The 19694-nt window shown below is 34.8% G+C and overlaps 1 protein-coding gene across 8 annotated transcripts in view; it reads left to right on the top strand.

Moving 5' to 3' along the window:
• The window catches only part of AFDN (afadin, adherens junction formation factor), a 105825-nt gene that overhangs the window by 82564 nt on the left and 3567 nt on the right, over nt 1-19694 (top strand). For 6 of the 8 annotated variants that reach the window (XM_081328857.1, XM_081328861.1, XM_081328859.1 and 3 more), the window contains 10 exons: nt 2433-2498; nt 2631-2704; nt 5493-5611; nt 6682-6876; nt 7507-7598; nt 7694-7882; nt 9180-10208; nt 13419-13553; nt 15651-16164; nt 19379-19460. In XM_081328857.1, coding sequence (XP_081184983.1) covers nt 2433-2498; nt 2631-2704; nt 5493-5611; nt 6682-6876; nt 7507-7598; nt 7694-7882; nt 9180-10208; nt 13419-13553; nt 15651-16164; nt 19379-19460 — 2495 coding nt within the window. The remainder of the gene's footprint in view (nt 1-2432; nt 2499-2630; nt 2705-5492; nt 5612-6681; nt 6877-7506; nt 7599-7693; nt 7883-9179; nt 10209-13418; nt 13554-15650; nt 16165-19378; nt 19461-19694) is intronic. The other 2 variants (XM_081328863.1, XM_081328864.1) reach the window with 2 other exon arrangements.

A 19694-nucleotide genomic window follows, 5' to 3' on the forward strand; every position in this document is an offset into this window, starting at 1 on the left:
TTAAAATTTTCAGTTAATATTACATTTTGTTTAGTAACCTCTCTTGAAAAATATTCAGAAGCTGGAAATACAGTATTTGATCACTTGTTTTTTTAATCTCAGAAATAAGTGACCATTGTACACACACGATAAATTCATTAGATGGAAATAAGCCTTTCCTCAAAATTTATAACAAGCACTCACCTGAGGGAGGGAGGGAGGCAGGCCATTTTCACTGGAATTGCTTCCTCTGTACTTCCTTGCATCATCTAAAAGCTACTTCTACTGTACAGATTATTAGGAAGAAATAGGAAATTAATAACATGACTTTTAATAGAACAATCTTTACTATTTATAAGGAGCTATTGTGAATATTTATATTTTATTACATCAGGACTTTATAAAAGTAGTGGAGTTATATCTTTTTCTGGTTTAATTCTGGAGGGAGTAATTTTTAAAAACCCTTTGAACTGATTTCTTTGTCACTTGAATTGCTGAGTGTTCGTGAAAATATTTTTTTCATTGTAATATTAAAACATTCCTCTGACCATTATCCTACAAGCTACTTGGAACTCTTCTCCAATGTTACACATCAGATTTCTGCTTATGAGTATTAACCTTGTTCTACTCTGCCCACTTCACTCCAACTGACTTAAATCAAGGTTTACTCTGCAGTATTTTCAGTGAAAGGGATAAGGATGATACATGCTAAGCTTGTGCAATATTTTTCTTTGGATTTGATGAAAAAAATTATTTTGGAGCATGTAGAGATGCTCATGTACTTGCCTTATCAGCAACTCCTTAAAAGTACTGTGAGCTTTCACTAGGATTGTTGTGATGCACCAGTCTTCAATCCAAAATGCTGTTTCTAATAAAATACTTCAGAGATATTCTTCATCGATCTTCAAAGGATGCTGCAGGGACACTTGTCCCCTTATATGTTTATTAAATACTAAGGTTTGTGTAATTCTGCACTATCATCTTTCTATTGTATTCATCTGAAACGCCAAAATGTTCAAGGAAAGTGGCATCATATTCTTATTGAATATTATTTTATTGTTATTAATCTTCATGGGAATTGATACAGCCTTGGTGGAGCAGTGGGCTAATGCCTCCTTAAGTAACACCAGCTGCCTGCAATTAGTGCAGGTTCGCTTCCCACCAGGCTCAAGGTTGACTCAGCCTTCCATCCTTCCGAGGTAGGTAAAATGAGGACCCAGATTGTTGGGGGCAATAAGCTGACTTTGTAATAATGCCGCTTAGGGGTGTGTGTGAAAGCCCTAATAAGCAGGCATATACATAGAATGAAGGCTACTGCTAAGCTTGTAAGCTGCCCTGAGTCTTCGGAGAAGGGTGGGATATAAATGGAATAAAAATAAAAATAAATAAAATACATTCCATTGGTAACAGCTATTAGGAAACCTTTAACAAATAGATTAATCTAGTGGCTATGGGTAATTTCTCTGTGAAAATGGTCAACTTACTCATCATCAGAGTTGATTCAGGTGATTGATCTGCTGCCTTTCTTCACCACCATTGCACATGTGACTTTCCCAAAGCTGTATACTTGGTGTAAAAAAACAACCATCACAGACATCATATGTCATTTTTAGACTAAATATATTCAGAGCTTTTTACTTAGGAAGATTGTTGGAAACGTACACAGGTTGTCAGAAAGCTCCATAGACTATCCAGGAATTAAGTGTTTGCATTGACCTCTACTGCAGCAAGGAGCAACTCTATTGCAAATGCTACTCCTTGCACCCCAGCTTCTGTAATGGAAATTTCTCATACTTGATATCCATAACCAAAAGAATAAAAAATACAATAGACTTAGTTGCCAAAGGTCTGAATTAAGAGCCACCTGACCATGGAAATAACATCAGACTATGCTAAATCCCTCCGCCCCCTAGAATTGGACATGACTGGATAGGGAAAACCTTTACCTTTACTTTTAGGAATATTTACCTCCAACTTTATAGACCGACTTCCAAATATGCAATTTCTTCCATTCCAGTCTGAAATACAAAAAACAACAATAGTGGTTATCCTTGTTAGAATTCTTAAAAGTCTGTAAAATGCTTTATACTTAGTTGAGATTGCTTTATTACTGACACTTAGATGATGCATAAGATGATGGTAAATTCCATAAAAGTGTGTAAAATATTGCTGGAAGGAATATATCTCTCCAGAGGTTGCTAGCTTGAATTCCGACCATTGCTCATTGTTAAGCAATGCTACTTATTTCACTTTGTTGCTAAAAATGTGTTGTCTATAATATATTTATAGTTAAGGTTGCTACAACTCTTTGAAAACATATTGTGATCCATTGTATGGATATTTGGAAATAAGAGAATCTAAATCAGTTACATCACTCTCTTATAAAATGTCTTTATGATCCTAGCCTTACTTATCTTTTTTTGTTTTAAAAAAATTGCTTTATATCTTTTTAGGGTGCTGGTCAAGATAAACTTGGCATCTATGTCAAATCTGTGGTAAAAGGTGGCGCTGCAGATGTGGTTAGTAATACTTGTAATTATTATAAAAAATGTTCACTTAGTCTTTTAATTTCAAATATTTCTAAACTGCATGAAATCTGTTTTCATGCCATGTTAAATAATATAATTCTGTTTTGTCAAATATGTAAACAGGATGGTCGATTGGCTGCAGGAGATCAGCTGCTTAGTGTGGATGGGCGTAGTTTGGTTGGACTTTCTCAAGAAAGGTATATCATACTCTGGAAATTGTAAACATAGTAACAGATATTGGTGCATTATGTAAAACAGGTGTGACTTGTTTGTTTTCCATATTTTTTCTTCTTAGCTATTTTATGTTTCTTCATCATTGCTCAATATATTATTAGTCATACCATAAAGGCTGAAATGCATCATTTTCATCCAGAACACTTTTAATATAAATATATTTGGTGGGGTCTAGGACAATTTTTCGCAGCCATTTCGCTGTGGCCATCTCATTGCAGCCAACTCACCATGAACAATTCCATGTGGGATAACTCAGTGCCATAAATGTTATGCACTGCTGTTTCTTTGACATTATTTCCACCCCATGTGGAGTTGCCTGCAGCAAGTTGTTCCACGGAGACTTGGCTGCAACAAGTTGTCCCACAGTGAGTTGGCCATGGCGAGATGGCTGTGGCAGATTGTCCTATTCCATATATGGTGGTGCTTAAAAGTTTGGGAACCCTTCTGATTTTTCAAAATTATACTTGTTCATTTATTTATTGTGGAAAATGGTCCAAAGCTGCAATATTTCTGCCTGATAAATATATGTGGGCAGCAACGTATTGTTTCCAGTGTCTTTTAATCAGTTCTTTGCAATTGGTTTGGAGGAATTTTAACCCATTTCTCCTCACAGAACCACTTCAGCTCTGGGATGTTATAGGCTTCCTTGCTTCAGGTCCTTCCTGATGAGGTTACTTTCTTACTTGGATTTTGCCGTTCCCAAACATTAACCTTCTTCGCTTTAACTATTCTTTGGTTGTTTGACTTTTGTGTTTTGGATGATTGCCTTGTTGCATGACCCACTTTCTTTTGAGCTTTGGATCACAGACAGATTCCCTGACATTTTTTTAAAAAAGATTTTTATCCCGCCTTTTATTTCATATACAACTCAAGGCAGTGAACATGCTAATACTCCTTCCTCCTCCTATTTTTCCTCTAACAAAAACTCTAGGTTGTAGGTTGGGCTGAGAGAGAGAGTGAAGGCCCAAAGTTACTCAGCCAGTTTTTCATGACTAATTTGGGACAAGATCTACTAAGTCCCCTGTTTTCTAGGCCAGCACCTTAAACATTATACCAAAATTCCAGTAGAATTTGCTGGTACAATTCAGAATTTATATTCCATCAATGATGGCAAGCCATCCCTGTCCAGAGGGAGCAAAGAGGCCTAAACTGCTTTGATACTGCCACTATGTTTTACACATGGAGTAAAAATTCTTATGCTGGAGTACAATTTTTATCTTTTGCCAAACATAATGCTTTTTATTTAAGCCAAAAAGTTCTATTTTGGTCTTATTCATCCATAGAGCGTGCTTCCAATAGCTTGGCTTTTCCACAAGGTCTTTCACAAACTGTAGTTAACAGTGTTCTTTTTGGAGAATAGTGGCATTCTTGCAACACTGCCATGCACACTATTGTTGTTCAGTATTCTCCTGATAGTGACTCCTAGGACTTGTGTGAGATCACAAGATCATAGGTCATATTTATGCAGAACTATTGAAACACAAAGGGTTCACAAACTTTTAAGCACAGTTGTAGCTTGCAGTATTTCTGGAAGTTACGAAATGTATGAAGCATAAGCATAACTGCTTCTCATATCTGTCAGTCTGTTGAGTAGGAGATAATTGAGTAATATACCTGAGCATTGTATTGCAAGCTGTAGTACCATTATTAGAATTTTAAGGGGAATTAGACAACTTGTGACTCATTGGATCATTGTTTCATTTTCTTACCTAAACAGAGAAACAGAATGACCACAGGACAAAAATACAGTAGGAATGGGAGTGACTTCTGACTTCCTGTCAACTTCCCCATTGATGTTCCTTGTGGGAAGCTGGCAGTGAGCATCAGAAATTTCCCTTTCCTTTCCCTTTCCTTTCCCTTTCCCTTCCCTTCCCTTCCCTTCCCTTCCCTTCCCTTCCCTTCCCTTCCCTTCCCTTCCCTTCCCTTCCCTTCCCTTCATGAAACAGATGGAAACATTTAGTAGTATATAAATAACCTCTTGCTGGTTGTGAAAAAGATATGGCGTAATCCACTTGTTTTTACTATGATATTCCTTATAGAACCCAAAGGACTGCACTAGAACTCAAATATAGTGCCAAAAAATCAGTTCTTGTTCCTAATATGCAAATATTCATTGCTTATAAATGAGTCTTGGGCATATCTTTATGGGAAATAGATAAAAAAATGAACATTTCTTTTCAGGTGGTTTGTACCCAAATCAAATATTAGAATATTTTATCTAGATATGGAATGAAACAGGACTTTTCTGTTTCAATTATAGACTAAACTACAGTTGTTTCAGGCAGAATTTTGGGGGCAGAAAGGAAGAGAACAGAAAAATGTCAAAGGCATCAGTAACTATAGCTGAAGGCAGGCAGGAAAGAGAGGGAGACAGGAAAGAGAAGGAAGATCAAGCGATGCACAGGCTAGTAAAATATTCTGAGCAGCAGAAGTGAGAGTACAAATATGCTTTGTACTTACTTACTTACTCCAGGATCCTTGCAAGTTTGCTTTGGCCAAAACCCAAAGCGACAGGAACATTCTGATTTTTTTTACTTCTGCGGAACTTAGCCAGATAGAAATTATCTGCTGGAATGACAAGGATTTGATGTGTTTCTTTGTGTTTCTTTTCTATTTTGTAAACAGTTCTATTACTTACCGTATATTCATTGTGCACATTTTTCTACTGACTAAATGCTTCAAATTTGCTGTGTCATAGTTTGTTACTACTAATTCTTGCAAACTCACCATTATATTTCCAAATTTACTCAGAGCTGCAGAACTGATGACAAGAACAGGAACAGTTGTCACACTAGAAGTGGCAAAACAAGGAGCTATTTACCATGGTTTAGCAACACTATTAAATCAACCGTCTCCAATGATGCAAAGAGGTAAACAACTAAAATACATCTGTCCACATATGAAAAATATATATATATATATATATAGAAATTCAGTTTTAAAAATTAGTATAAAAATAAGGCCTATTCAAGTACCTAGTGCGTAATCTGACATGCTCATAGCTCTCTCCCTCAAGAAGACTAAATTAAAGACCTAGTTAAGTTCTGCTCTAAGCAGTAACATGGAATTGGCTTGCCACCTCCTTTTTCTAGGATGTTTTTCCAACGTTCCAGACTAGCCTACTATTGTAGAATTGTCCAGTGATCTTCATTTGGTACAAACAAGTTTTAATCCTGGAAAACCTTTCAGCATCCATGGCAGGACTTACAAGTATTACTTTGCAAGGATTGTTACTCTTAAAATCTTACTGAATTCAATGGGATGCTTAGTCTTAAGGATTTTCCATATGGGATTATCCTCTTAACTGAGTGAGATTTATATCCTCAGAATATTAGCAACACTCCTTTCTCAATTTGTTCTTAAAAGGGAATTATAATGAATTGATGAAAAAGGAGAGATTTGTGTTGTAAAGCATTTTTTGTTAAGAGGTTTTATTTAAAGATGTTTGTTTTTCTAATATTTTTTGGCATGTGTAAAATTAGTCTGAAGACAAATCTGTGTAGTCTGCTACTGTTGGTGTGAATTTTAGCTGTTCTTCAAACTCTCAAACATTGCTTTCCCCCCCCCCCAACTATAGAACATGATTATAATTTTAATAGAGAAACTAGGAATATAATCCGGAACATTAAGTAGGTAGTATAGACTGGAGAAAGTCAAGAGCATACCATCTGAGTTCTACAGGACCAGGAAATGCAAGCAAATTTGCAACTACTTTTTTTTGTCTGCCTGATTCTATTTTATATGAATTTTGGTTTTTGAAACTGCACATATGAAGAAGGTTAAGGGAGAATTTAGAAATGGGGTCTCTCCTACCTTCATTGCAGACCAGAAAATTATTATTATTCATTCTCTCTCTCTCTCTCTCTCTCTCTCTCTCTCTCTCTCTCTCTCTCTCTCACACACACACACACACACACACACACACACACTCATTGTTCAGTTTCAGATCGCCGTGGCTCAGGTAAACCCCGACCAAAGAGTGAAGGTTTTGAGCTATATAACAATACTGCTCAGAATGGATCACCTGAAAGCCCTCAGCTGCCTTGGACAGAATATAATGAACCAAAGAAGTTACCAGGGGATGATAGACTGCTGAAGAATCGAGCTGATCACCGATCTAGTCCCAATGTAGCAAGTAAGCAAGTACCAGCTTTTACAACTGTTTCTGTGAATTAACACCTGAAATAAGCCTAAAGGGATTGGAATTTATATAATTAACTATCACATAAATTAAATTGGTAAAAATGAAATTTATTGTCTTAACTAATTATTTAAATAACCTTATTAATTATTTAAATAATCTATATGGCTGCACCCACTTAAACACTGACCCTGTATAGTGTATCGCACAGGAACTCAAAGCCCAAGGAAAAAAAATTTACTGTCCTCCTGATGACTGATAGGGTCAGAGGCAGTCACATCTTATTTATTTATTTATTTAATAATATTTATATACCGCCCTTCTCCCGAAGGACTCAGGGCGGTGAACAGGGCAAGAATAAAAATACAAAGTTACAAAAATTAAAAACGAATTAAATATATGCCCACTAAAACAGTCAATACAATTAAAACCCCAATAAAACAACAATAAAAAAAACCCCACCGATCCCTCATCAGGCCAGGCTGAAATGCATCAGGGGGAGACTGTTGCAAAGGGCTGGCACCACGGTGGAAAATATAGCTGAAGAAACGCTAATAAATCCTGGGCCTTGTTTGAATGTTTATTTTGCATTTGTTAACATTTAAATCTGCTTGCTTTCAATAGATCAGCCTCCAAGTCCTGGGACCAAAAAGGCTTATACTGGAGGAACTACAAATAAGATAACTTCAGTGTCTACTGGAAATCTTTGCACAGAGGTTAGAAGTAGTAAAAAAATCTTTACCTGTGAATATTTATAAAATGTTTGATATTATTTTTGACATCTGTAAATGATCTTTCCATATTTACGCAGGAACAGATACTACCAGCTAGACCTGAAGCATATCCAATTCCAACACAAACTTATACCAGAGAGTATTTCACATTTCCAGCCTCCAGGTCTCAGGATCGAATGGGTCCTGTTCAAACTCAATGGGCAAGTTATGAAGAAAAGCCCCAAATTCCTGCTGAAAGTAATCACTATATCAATAATGCAAATCAGGTTAGAAATCATTTGCTTCATCAAATTAGTAGTTTGGGGATTGTGGGTAGAATAAGAATTATGATGACTAGGATTGGTCTAGTATTAAGTTGTTGTAAAAAATACCTTCATATTTTATTATATTTTGCTATTCCTAAAATACAGTATTTGGCCAGCTTCTAAACTAGAATCCTGCAGTCATTTATATTATGTTTGAAATCTGCTGCTTTGTTTGTATTGTGTTTGAAAACCTATCAATTTATATTTGGATTTGATGGTTGAAATGCAGAAGAATACTGCTATATATATATATTTTAATCACATTTAGAGCTTTTGAGAAAGAACTGCTGTATAGGAATAAGAGTATGTTAATTTTTACAAAGTATAGAATGCCTGGTTTATCTTTGTTTTCTTTTAAGATATTACTAATCTGTCAATGCATTTTAATCATGTGCATTGTATTCAGTGCTTTTGGACTATTAGAGCATAAGAAATGCATTCATTGAAAACAGCATTTTTAGGTCATAAATTAAGGTCTTTGAAAGAGAAGTACAGAATGTTGCTTTTGTTCAGAGCTGCCAGCTCTTCTATCTGGTCTTTTTTGTATTCAAAATAAATTGTTGAAGTACACAACAAGGCTTGTGAAGCTTATAAACGGATTAGAAATTTTCAGGTATTTGGTATGTTATTATTACATTTCTGTACAGCTGTTGTATTTTATATTTAATACTGCAGATATTCACAGCAGCACAGTATCTTTTGACAATTGAGCATTTAATAAGGAATTTATAGTTAGTTTAAATTTCAGTATTGCAGAAGTAAAAAAATGAATAGGAGATGAATAATAAGGTGGGATGAACAAATAGTTCCTTTTTCTTTGCAATATTGGTATATGTATCTTTGTGTGTGTGTAATTATACTAAACGTTGCCAAAGCAGTGGGAGGAATGATGTTAGTTATTTGTATAAGCTCTTAGACCTAAATATTTCTGGGAGCACAAGTTGTAAAAGTGATACTAGTTTGGCATTATTCTGAAGAAAAGTATAAAGCATGGATTCTGCTGATGTTGAACATGTGCCAAGATAGTGTCAAAATCTTGTCTCAGGTTGCTTTAGGGTTTGTTTAACTTGATTGGAATGAAAAGCTGAATGTAGGGTTTCAAACTTATAATGTATACCACTTGTTAAAAGCTGATTTTTAAGAACAAGTGAGTAAGCATTTCATCATCATTATGCAAAGGTAATAAACTGCCATTTAGTTCTTGCAGTATGGCATATTAATATGTGGAAACTAATGTTATATTCTTTATTTTTTTAAGCGTGTAACACGTTCTCAAGAGGAACTACGGGATAATAACATTTATCAGGCAGACCGGAATCAATTAGAAGTTGCCATGCAAAAAGATATGGAATATATGGATAGAAAATCAGATAGCGATCCGTGGATGAATTCTTCTGTGGATTCTAGCACATCAAGCCAGGAGCATCTAAACAATTCCTCTAAATCTATCCCCTCTGGATCTTCTTTAACCAAAACTGGACCTGGCCGCTGGAAAACACCTATAGTTACTCAACCAATGTTGCTGGCAGTTTCTCAGTCCACAAGGACAGACCTTCCTCCCCCTCCCCCTCCCCCACCCATGCACTATGCCGCTGACTTTGATGGACTGCAAATGGATTTACCTCTCCCACCACCGCCTCCACCTGCAAATCAGTTGGGGTCACAGTCCTCTCAGGCTGCTGCTGCTGCTGCAGAGCGCAAAAAGAGAGAAGAGCACCAGAGATGGTATGAAAAGGAAAAAGCGCGCTTGGAGGAAGAACGAGATAGAAAACGTCGAGAGCAGGAAAGAAAACTGGGGCAAATACGTGCACAGCCACTAATGCCGGCTCAGTCGTTGCTTCCTCCTCCTCTTCAGCAGGGGAAAGCAGAGAAACCTTCCACCCTGCAGAGGTCTCATGAGACTGTCATCAGAGAATTGCAGCCCCAACAACAGCCCCGAACCATTGAACGAAGAGATCTCCAGTACATCACCATAAGTAAAGAAGAGCTGTCCTCTAGTGATAGTCTGTCACCTGATCCCTGGAAAAGAGATGCTAAGGAGAAACTGGAGAAACAGCAGCAGATGCATATTGTGGATATGCTAAGCAAAGAGATTCAAGACCTTCAAAATAAGCCAGATCGAACCGGTGAAGAAAATGACCGCCTGCGCAAGCTCATGCTGGAGTGGCAGTTCCAGAAACGACTTCAAGAGTCAAAGCAAAAAGATGAGGATGAAGATGAGGAAGAAGATGATGACATTGATACTATGCTGATTATGCAACGACTAGAAGCTGAGAGAAGAGCAAGGGTAAAAATGAGAGAACCCATTTAAAAAATGTATTTCATGGGCTAAAATTCCTGCATACTGCTACCATAAATAAAAATTAGTTATAACTACAGGATAAATGAGGACTGGACTCTCATAATGTCCCTGTCTTTCATTGCATATAATCAAGTTGACTATTCTGATTTGTCAGTTAAGTGGTGTGTTGCAAGCTATTACCTAGAAATTGTCAGGGGGAGGTAACCTTTCAAGTTCCTTTTTTTTAAAAAAAATCCCTATTAATATTTTATAAGTTTAATTTGTATGCTGCATATGTAATATTCCAGAACATTAGTGTAGCTTTTTTAATCTTGTCCATTGAAAGCTGTTTTAAATTTTATGTTTCAACTTTTAATAGTCCATAGCATAACAGGATTTGGAATTTTCATTCCAAAGAGTAATGATTTTGTCTTTACCAGGAAAAATAGCTCTTTAATAAATCTACTTCTAAGAATACAGCTTCAAAAACAATCCCATACTTTTTTTAAAAAAAAACATATAGACTCTGTACTAGGGGGCTGTATAAATAACACTGATGGATGATCAAATTATAGCAGCAACTTGATTTCAAGTGAGTTTTTTTTTACAGCAATTGCTTTCTACGTTATGCTTCTTTTCCTGTTTTTAAAAGCTTTACTTTCCATTGCTGCTTTTAACGCATTTTCTTGCTAAATGCATAGCTTTGTTTTTATTTATTTTTTGTTTGATTAAGTTTTTTATACTGAAAATTAGGTAGATAAAATGAAAGTAACAACTATCCATGGTGTTGTTGCTAGTTCTACTTGTTGTCATTCAACTTTTTAACTGCATGGATAAAAATCTACATACTGTATAATTTTTAAAACATTTTCATCATTATTGAGCAGTTTGACCTGTTTTCAAACTTGCACCACGTGCTTTGTTAAAATCTTTCTAAATAGTTGCAAAATATATCTTGTATTTGTTTTGCACAGTTTTAGAACTCCCATTAGATTTGCTTCTTATTAATGGTAAATTTAAAATAATATAGCCACTTGGCCATTTTTCCACAATACTCTGTTCTCCTGATATTGTGTAAATCTTTAAGCACAAATAGATGAATTAACAGAGTTTACAGAAAATATTTTTTTAAAAAAAACTTTTCCTGATTTATCTTAAGAGATTTGCTAACATATTAGACTGTCACATTGGCTTTTATTTTTATTCAGTTGTAACGAATCAAAGAAAATGCTTTTGGCATAGTGCAATCTAAATTTACCCTTATTTTCACTGTGCATCTTTCTTTTTCCTTCTCTTATTACCTGCAGCAGACTGCTTTGCCAGCAATCTCTGTTCTAGATTTGGTATGTTCTTATTTCTTTCTCTTCGATGCTTTTCCTTAATACTTTTTTCTTTTTATTTTTAATTAATGATAATCCAATATGCATTGGATATTTGTTTATCTTTAAAGTGCTTCAGGGCAAGGAATAGTACATTAAATTAGCGGTAAGCAAGAGACATCTGCCTAATGCTTGAGGAATGCTCCTAATTTTTTTTTCTCCTACTTTTCTTTTAAAGTTGTATTCTGCTTGCATATTTTAATTGTATATCGCTGTGAACTACCACAGTTAAATGAACCACATTTTAACAATTTATCATTAGTTTGAAAACATTTTGTACAGGTGAGTTTCCATTGTTCATTTCCCCATGCTTTTTTTTAAAAAAAAGTCTTCCCTAAATCATATATTTTAATGTATTTTAGCATTCCAATATATTATTTGTCTTGTCCAAGCTTTTGATAATTTGGCATTTACAGTTTTAATGATTGGGGTTTTGGCATACAACTTTAGGGTCAAACCTTTGACCTTAGAGGATTTAAAATATTTTTACAAAAAAATATTTCAGTCATTGCTGTTAACTATATTGATGGAACAGTAGAACTGTACGTTACACTAAAAGCATCAAAATATATATGAATAGTTTTATAGTAATTTCATGTTGTATCTATTATTTTATTAACTGAAAACAAGATGTATTGTACTGATCAGTTTTATGAATCTATTATGACAAAGGTGTTAAAGGAATCAGATCTGGTTAAATCACTCAGTGCAATATTCAGTTTCCCTTCCTTAAAACTAATAATTTTGAGTATTAAACTGCAAACCATAAACATTACAATTCAATGACGTAAAGAGTTCTCAGCATCTAGTTCATCCTTACTGAATTAAATATATTTAAAAGTGCAGTTGGATCATGACACAAGAAACCTATCAAATGGAATATTTAAAGATTTTACCTCCTTCCCTTTTATAAAAAATAGCAATTTAGTTTTTTCCCCCTTTAAAATAACACCACTTGGTGCAATGCTTGGAATTACAGTATAACTTAAGCTGTTTTAAAAAGTGTGGGACAGAGTCCAGTAGTTCTCCTTTATTCTTTTGTAACACTTCTTCTAACAGGTGTTTAAAGGAGATGATAAGTCATTTTTTGATAAGTCATTTTTTGAGGAACATTTTTCTGAAACTGTTTAATTTCCAAAAGATGTTTGATAATCTAAGATTATTTGAACAGCTATAGATCCTTATTTAATGTGATTAAATATTTGCACTTTGAAGCATGGATTTTCATTACTTTTCCTACTTTATAGAGATTCCAAATGCTCCTTTGCAGTAAAAATATTAATATATGGAAAAAAAACAAGGCAGCTTAAATAGCTGATATATTGAGTTTCCTGTCAAGAAAGAATAGAAGCTTAGCATCGACTATAATTTGCACATTTTCCCAGGAGAACAATTGTAAACCATATAGTTTGAACTATAAAAGCAATGTCCCAGAACAGAAATACCTACAAAATCTATAGCATGGGTGTCCAACCTTTTGGCTTGCCTGGGAACTGTCTTGGCTGCATATAAAATATATAATATAGTTAATGTATATAAATCACATAAGGTTAAAATTTACAATCTTATTGGGCCACATTACTAGCTGTTCAGGTCCACGTGCAGCCCCTGTGCCACAGGTTGGGCACTCCTGACAAAATACATCTCCTTTTTGAATTTCCTTTATAATTTTTTTTTCCCAAATGCAAAAAAAAAATTTTTCCAAAGAGAAAATAATAATTATTTTTTTTAAAAAAAAAGTTCCTTTTCAACAGCAATGGGGATTTTTTCTTCATGAAATATTATTTCTGTCTTCAAGAGGATCTGAGGTAAAACACAAGATATAAATCTTCCTTAGTTGCAGGATGAGGAGCGCAGACGGCAGCAGCAGCTGGAGGAAATGCGCAAACGGGAAGCGGAAGACAGGGCCAGGCAAGAAGAAGAGCGTCGTCTCCAAGAGGAGGAGCGGACAAAGCGAGAGGCTGTGCAAAAGGTTTTACTTAAGTCTTCTGTAACTTGGTATACTTCACTTCAATTGGTTTGGCCCGCTGGTGTTAGCTGTAATATTACAAGGTTATTAAGTCTTCAACAAAGCTTGGGACAGAATTGTAAGCGGCGGCTTTTGTGGCTCTTAACATGTACTGTGTTGAATTCTGTACGCTGTTCGAAATAAAAAGCCAAGCTGACCCTGTTTGTAGATTTCCAATTTAAGAAAAAGCACACAAAATTTTTTTTTATTATTCTTCAAGAGCCTTTGGGAAGCAGGTGGTATATAAACTAGTAAATAAAATCCAAATAAGATTATATGAAGCTGGAAGAGTACCAGAAAAAATTTAAGGACCTCAGATATTAAGCATAATGAAAGAAAATCAAAATGAAATCAATTCCAGGAAGTAAGTCTAAAGGGTTACAATTACTTTTAAAGCAATAAGAATAAAGTTACAAGTTATGAAATCCTATTTTTATAAAAGGTAGAAAGAAAAGCTGTCAGATTTAGAACAGTAAAGAACTTAATTCAGAAGAAACCACAATCAACTACTGGACAATGGCACTAAGTGTGTTTAAATAAGTGGGATTCATTATACAAACAGAAGGGAATGGATAGACAGTGGTATGATAATGACACATTTTTGTTGGTAGGAAAAAGTTTAAACATGAAGGATTCCCAAGAAAAATATTAGCTTATAATATTAATTATAGTTTAGGAAACAGGTCACCAGTACTCCTTCATCTTCCCACCACCACCATTGTTAATTTTTCATGTCACTCATATTTGATACTATGTGATACCATTCTAATGATTGAAATCTCATCCATTTTTTGCCAATGATAAATATTTGAAAAAATTGAAAGCTTAATATTAATGAATGAAACTATGGTTAGGCAACATACTGAACTTCACTATCCTCCAGACATTCTGCTAGTATTCTATTAATTTAAAGAGAAGTGAGGAAGTGACATTGAAAATAAAAATGGAGGTGCTAGAATCCCAGTGTTTTGTATGGAAGTAGACCACTGGCTACCAAGAAAGGCAAAGGTAAGCAGGGCTGGGAATTTTTTTTTCTTAGAAATAGTGATGGAGAACAACTTCATCATTCTGGTAAATAGACATCCAATGTCTAGTCATGGGCACCATAGCTTCCATTTTTTAGAGTGGTCACTATCTTAAATATGCTTTATGGCTTAAAAATGCCTAACCCTCTTTTAAGGAAAAGAAATTGGATATAAATCAAGCCATGATTTAGGAATGCTCCTTCAGCGGTGTCTGTCTTTGTGCATAAATTCCTATATTCCGTTTAAAGAAAGCAAAACATCATCATCAACAAAAAGACTCTCATTATCTCTGCTCTGCATGTTTGGTAAAGTTACATGTAAAGCTGACCTAAGGCTGACTACATTCTTCCTCAGTGCAATCCTTTCTGCTTTGTATTTATAATGCCAAGCAGGGAGATGGATGTACATTCATGTAATTTCAGACATCAAACTGTAATTGAGAGTTTAAAGCATCCTGGCACTCAGTACAAGAAGGTTTATGAAGTTGTTGGTATTGAATATCCCTTGTTTTAATGGCAGCATTTTTTGGTTGCAAGGTAGACTGTCACATTTCGTTCTTTCTTTTCATTCTCTTCTTTCTTGATATTCCCTGACATTTTAATAATTTATTGCAAGTTTACTTTTCTCAGTGTAAATATGTATCCTATCACCGAATAGAATCCAAAGGTGATTCTGTCGTTTTCTTGATGTTCTCTTTCAACCCTGAACCCTCAATTCAACCTGAGCCAGAAATATTCTCTTCTAAAAATGGTTCTGCTGACATCAAAAGCAGGAAGGATTCCGCTTGATTTCTTCTATTCTGTCCCACTCCTGCTCTCAATATCTGCCTCGTAGATTCTCCTTCCTCTTAAGAGGCAGTTGGAGAGAGTGGATTTCACCCAAAGTTCAGAAGTAAGCCAGGGTTTTAGAGCAGGCAATGCGATTTTCTTCCTTGATAAAAAGAAAAAGCTATCCAATTTTTTTTAGTGAAAATTTCCGTGCATGCGCTTGGTATTTGACATTTGCTGATATCTTTTTGTTCCCTTTGGCTCAACAGAGGCGACAGGAAGAAGAATATTATAATCGCTTGGAAGCAGAGAGGCGCCGCCAGCATGATGAAGCAGAACGGCGATTGCTGGAACCCGATGAGCCTGGTCTGTACAGACCTCCGCTTCCACGGGAATATGAATTCCCCTCCCCACCCCTTTCATCTAATGCTCCTCCTCCCCCACCTCAACGAAACACTTCTTACCTCAAAACTCAGGTCCTCTCTCCTGACACGATTTATACTGCCAAGTTTGTTGCATACAGTGATGAGGAGGAGGAGGACTCCTGTCTAGCAACAGGTCAGGATAAGTACACCAGTACAAGAAAGTCTTGCGGTGACCTTCCTCCTGTTCCCCCTAAGCCACAGCAGCCCTCCCGCCAGCCACGCCCAGCCTCAGATGGCCTCTGTCTGTCCAACTCATGCCAGCCCTCCGCTGTCAATGCCAACAGTACTGCTAACAAAATGAGCCAACCCCCTCCCCCACCACAAAAGCCAAGTTTCATCAATCCCAGCAACACAAAAGGTAGACGGAATATTTTAATTTACAATCTCTCTGAAACTCTCTACAAATTTCCCACTAAAGTACTCTTCTGAACAAAATCACTCTCCTGGGCATGGTGATCCAACTCTCAATCTGATTTGTTGCTATAAATTTTACTTTAAATCTGTCCTTTCCATTTCTTTATCAAATTCTATAATTCTTACTTTCATACAATGAAAGCAAATGATTTTCAAAATTCCACTAAAAGTACTGTTGGGTTTGGCTTTTGATCTACACCTCTTTCATTCACCACTTATTTTTATTATTATTCATTGGTCCATGGTGCTTTCACATTTCTGAGGTACATGTTTCTTGCGATAAGGATACTTATTCACTGTGGGAAGCAGTGGGCTTTCTGCTTATTACTTGCCATGTAAACAGTGTGCAAAAGGCTTTGAAAGTATATAAATCAACAATTACATTTGAAGTGAAACATTACTTGGGTGTCTGTTTTAGAAAAAACAAACAAAGTAGATAGGCACATTTTTATGAGGTTTCTACTATACATTGCTCAGTACTCTCCATTATTCATGTTGTTTTGCTTTATTCTATTTACATCCCTTACTTTCCTCTTTCCCTTTCATTGTAAAATATGTTACTCAATAATATTGGCCACGAGTAGATTCACTAGAATTCTGATTTCAAAGAATTACAAAGCTTTAGGTCGTAACTGGTTTATGCTTTGACAAGAGACAAGCAAAAGTCAGATTATTGGAAGAAGGTGGAGCATTAGTGAGTTTTGGGAAGCTTGCAAGATATTTTGCAGCTGCAGCTGCTTACTATATTTTCCTGTATAGAAGCAAATACTTAAGCAAAAAAAGATAGTAAAGGAATCATGGAAATCTAGTGGACTATTGCTCTTTCTATAATAAAACAAAGCAAAATAATGCTGCTGTTATTATAGTTAAAAATGAGAAACTTCAGAATTAACATTCACTTCCTAAATGCAATGCTTCCCCAGGCAACCAACCACAAGGGAATCTTGGCAATAGATAAATTTTGCCAATCCTTATTTCATATTTTGGAAATGCTATAAAAATAGATAATGTTTATAAAACAGTGTAATATGATAATATCACTGTTAAATAAACCCACAACTGAATGACTGCACCCAGAAGTGCTTATTAATTGCTCCACTTCTGCTTGGAAGTATTTGCATGGCAGACTCTATCCTGGGCCCCATTTCGGTCAATATTTTCAATAGTGACTTGGATGAGGTTGCTGAGGGGAGTCTTTAAGAAAATTTGATGATTACACAAAGCGATGAGAAGTACTTTAGATATAAGTGAGAACATTTTAAAAAGTCTAAAAAAGATTGAGCATTTTGATGAAATGAATAGGTGGAATTGTAACAGAAATTTAAAAATTCCCATTTCAGTAGGAAAAAATGCAAGGCATATTTGTACAAGCTGTTAGCTAGTGGAACAGGCTATTATCTGAAGACCTTTGCCAGACGTCTTCAACTAGAAACTAAATGGTTATCTGACCTATCTTGCACTGGGCAGAGGACTTTACTAGATTATCACCCAAGTCTGTCCTTCTGTACCTAATAATTGTTCATATATATAAACAAGCTAAGGGTTGTTACTCAAAAATGCCATATAAATTTTTGTTTCATCTTACCTCAATATTATGCATCCCTACAACTATTTAAATATTTTTAAGTGTATAAAACAAGTCATATATTCCTTTTGAACTTTCAATCTTCTGTGAAGGATGTCTGCCTAAAGTAAAAAGCTCTTTGCACATAATGCAAAATCACTACGCAGCTTCTCTCTTCATCTCATTTAAACTCATATTGCTGTCCTTAAATGAATGTATGGCAAATTGTGCTTCTGCAAAATTAAACTTTCCCAGCTCCTTCCATTAGATTGTTGGGATTACTTTAGAAGACTGGTACTCCTCAATCTGGGAATAAAATGTGAGCAACTACAACTAATACTAATGTGGATAAGCTTCTATATTTAAAGACAAGCTTAAAATTGGGCATGAAGCAAGATTAATTTCTAACCAACATAGTATTAATATTCTGAGTAGTTTCCTTAGAAGTTTACCTGACTAAATTCAGTTTCATACTTAATTCACTAAATTCATAATCTCACTAAATTCAGTTGGGATTTCTTAGAAGTACCCATGCATTGAGTTCTCTTTAAGTAATTGTTGGGCACCAGTCTGATATTAAGTACAGCTTTATACTGCTGAAATCTATGAAATATTTTAAGTTCGATAACTGAATAAGAACTACTAATAGAAGGAGAATATATATATATATATATATATATATATATATATATATATATATATATATATATATATATATATATATATATATATATATATATATATATATATATATATATGCTTTTGTGTTGAACAAGGCTTACAAGAAAAACACATGCAGTATTTAAAAACTAAAAAAACTACTTGAAAATTCAAATGTTTTGTGGAAATGGTTATATTTAACCAGTACAAATAGCAGAAGTGAGAATCTATGAAATGTGGGGGATGAGTTGATCTTTCAGATACAAATGATGTGTTTAATCTTGTGGCCTTTAGTGAAGATTCATCAGTAGTGTAAGAGTTTTGCTATTTTTGCTGTTTGTTCATATGAAAGCAAAGTAAAGGTGCAGTGCTGCAAAATGTATACAAAATAGAAATTTTAAAAATAGCATTTCTTAAATAGGCATTGCAAAGTTACTGATTCATTGTGGACATCTGCAGTTAAAACAATATATTGGAAAGTTGTCATAAGGCTATATTCTCAAATTCTGTATATTTGAGATATCTTATAATGTAGTCTTTGGTAGATATATAGGCAATAGTTCCTGATGTTACTGGATATGTTTTCATTTAGTCTTCTTATAAACAGGAAGGCTAAAGCTTATTTTACAATTCTTCATCCAAACTTCACTTAAACCACTAGAATTTTGGCAATCTATATGCAAGATTTGGCAAGTTTGGAAATTTATTTCATATATATTTGATTTCATTTATATTGTCCATGATGAAAAGTTGTCTTATGATAGAAATATTTGCCATTATATTCAGTTTTTAATAACATTTTTTTCATTTCTTATAAGGAAGCTGGTAGTGTTAGGAGATTAGACCTGAAAGTATAAAGTAAGATCCATTTAAAGCACTGCACCTTTTGAGGGGAAAAAATAGTTATTGTTATTGTTATTTTATTTTTACAAAGGCTCAAACTACACTGGATCTACTGGAGCACTTGCAGGTTCACAGGAACCTTATTCAGACCTAAGAGAGAAGAAATTGAAAAGGTAAAATGGAAATAAATTTGCTTTTAAATGCTGATTTACTGGTGTAAGTTATTACATATACTCCTGGTTGATATTTAGGTAATTAAATTAAATTTAAGGTTTTTAAAGATCTAAAATATTTTTAAACATAGCAGTGCACCCAATAAGAACATTTAGAAAAGATTGAAAGATTTTATAGTAATGATAGCACTTATAAGTGTCTGTATGGTGTATTGGGTAAAGTGTTGGACTGGA

The sequence above is a fragment of the Vipera berus genome (genome assembly GCF_964194415.1).
Source record: "Vipera berus genome assembly, chromosome: 1".
Lineage (NCBI taxonomy): Eukaryota > Metazoa > Chordata > Lepidosauria > Squamata > Viperidae > Vipera > Vipera berus.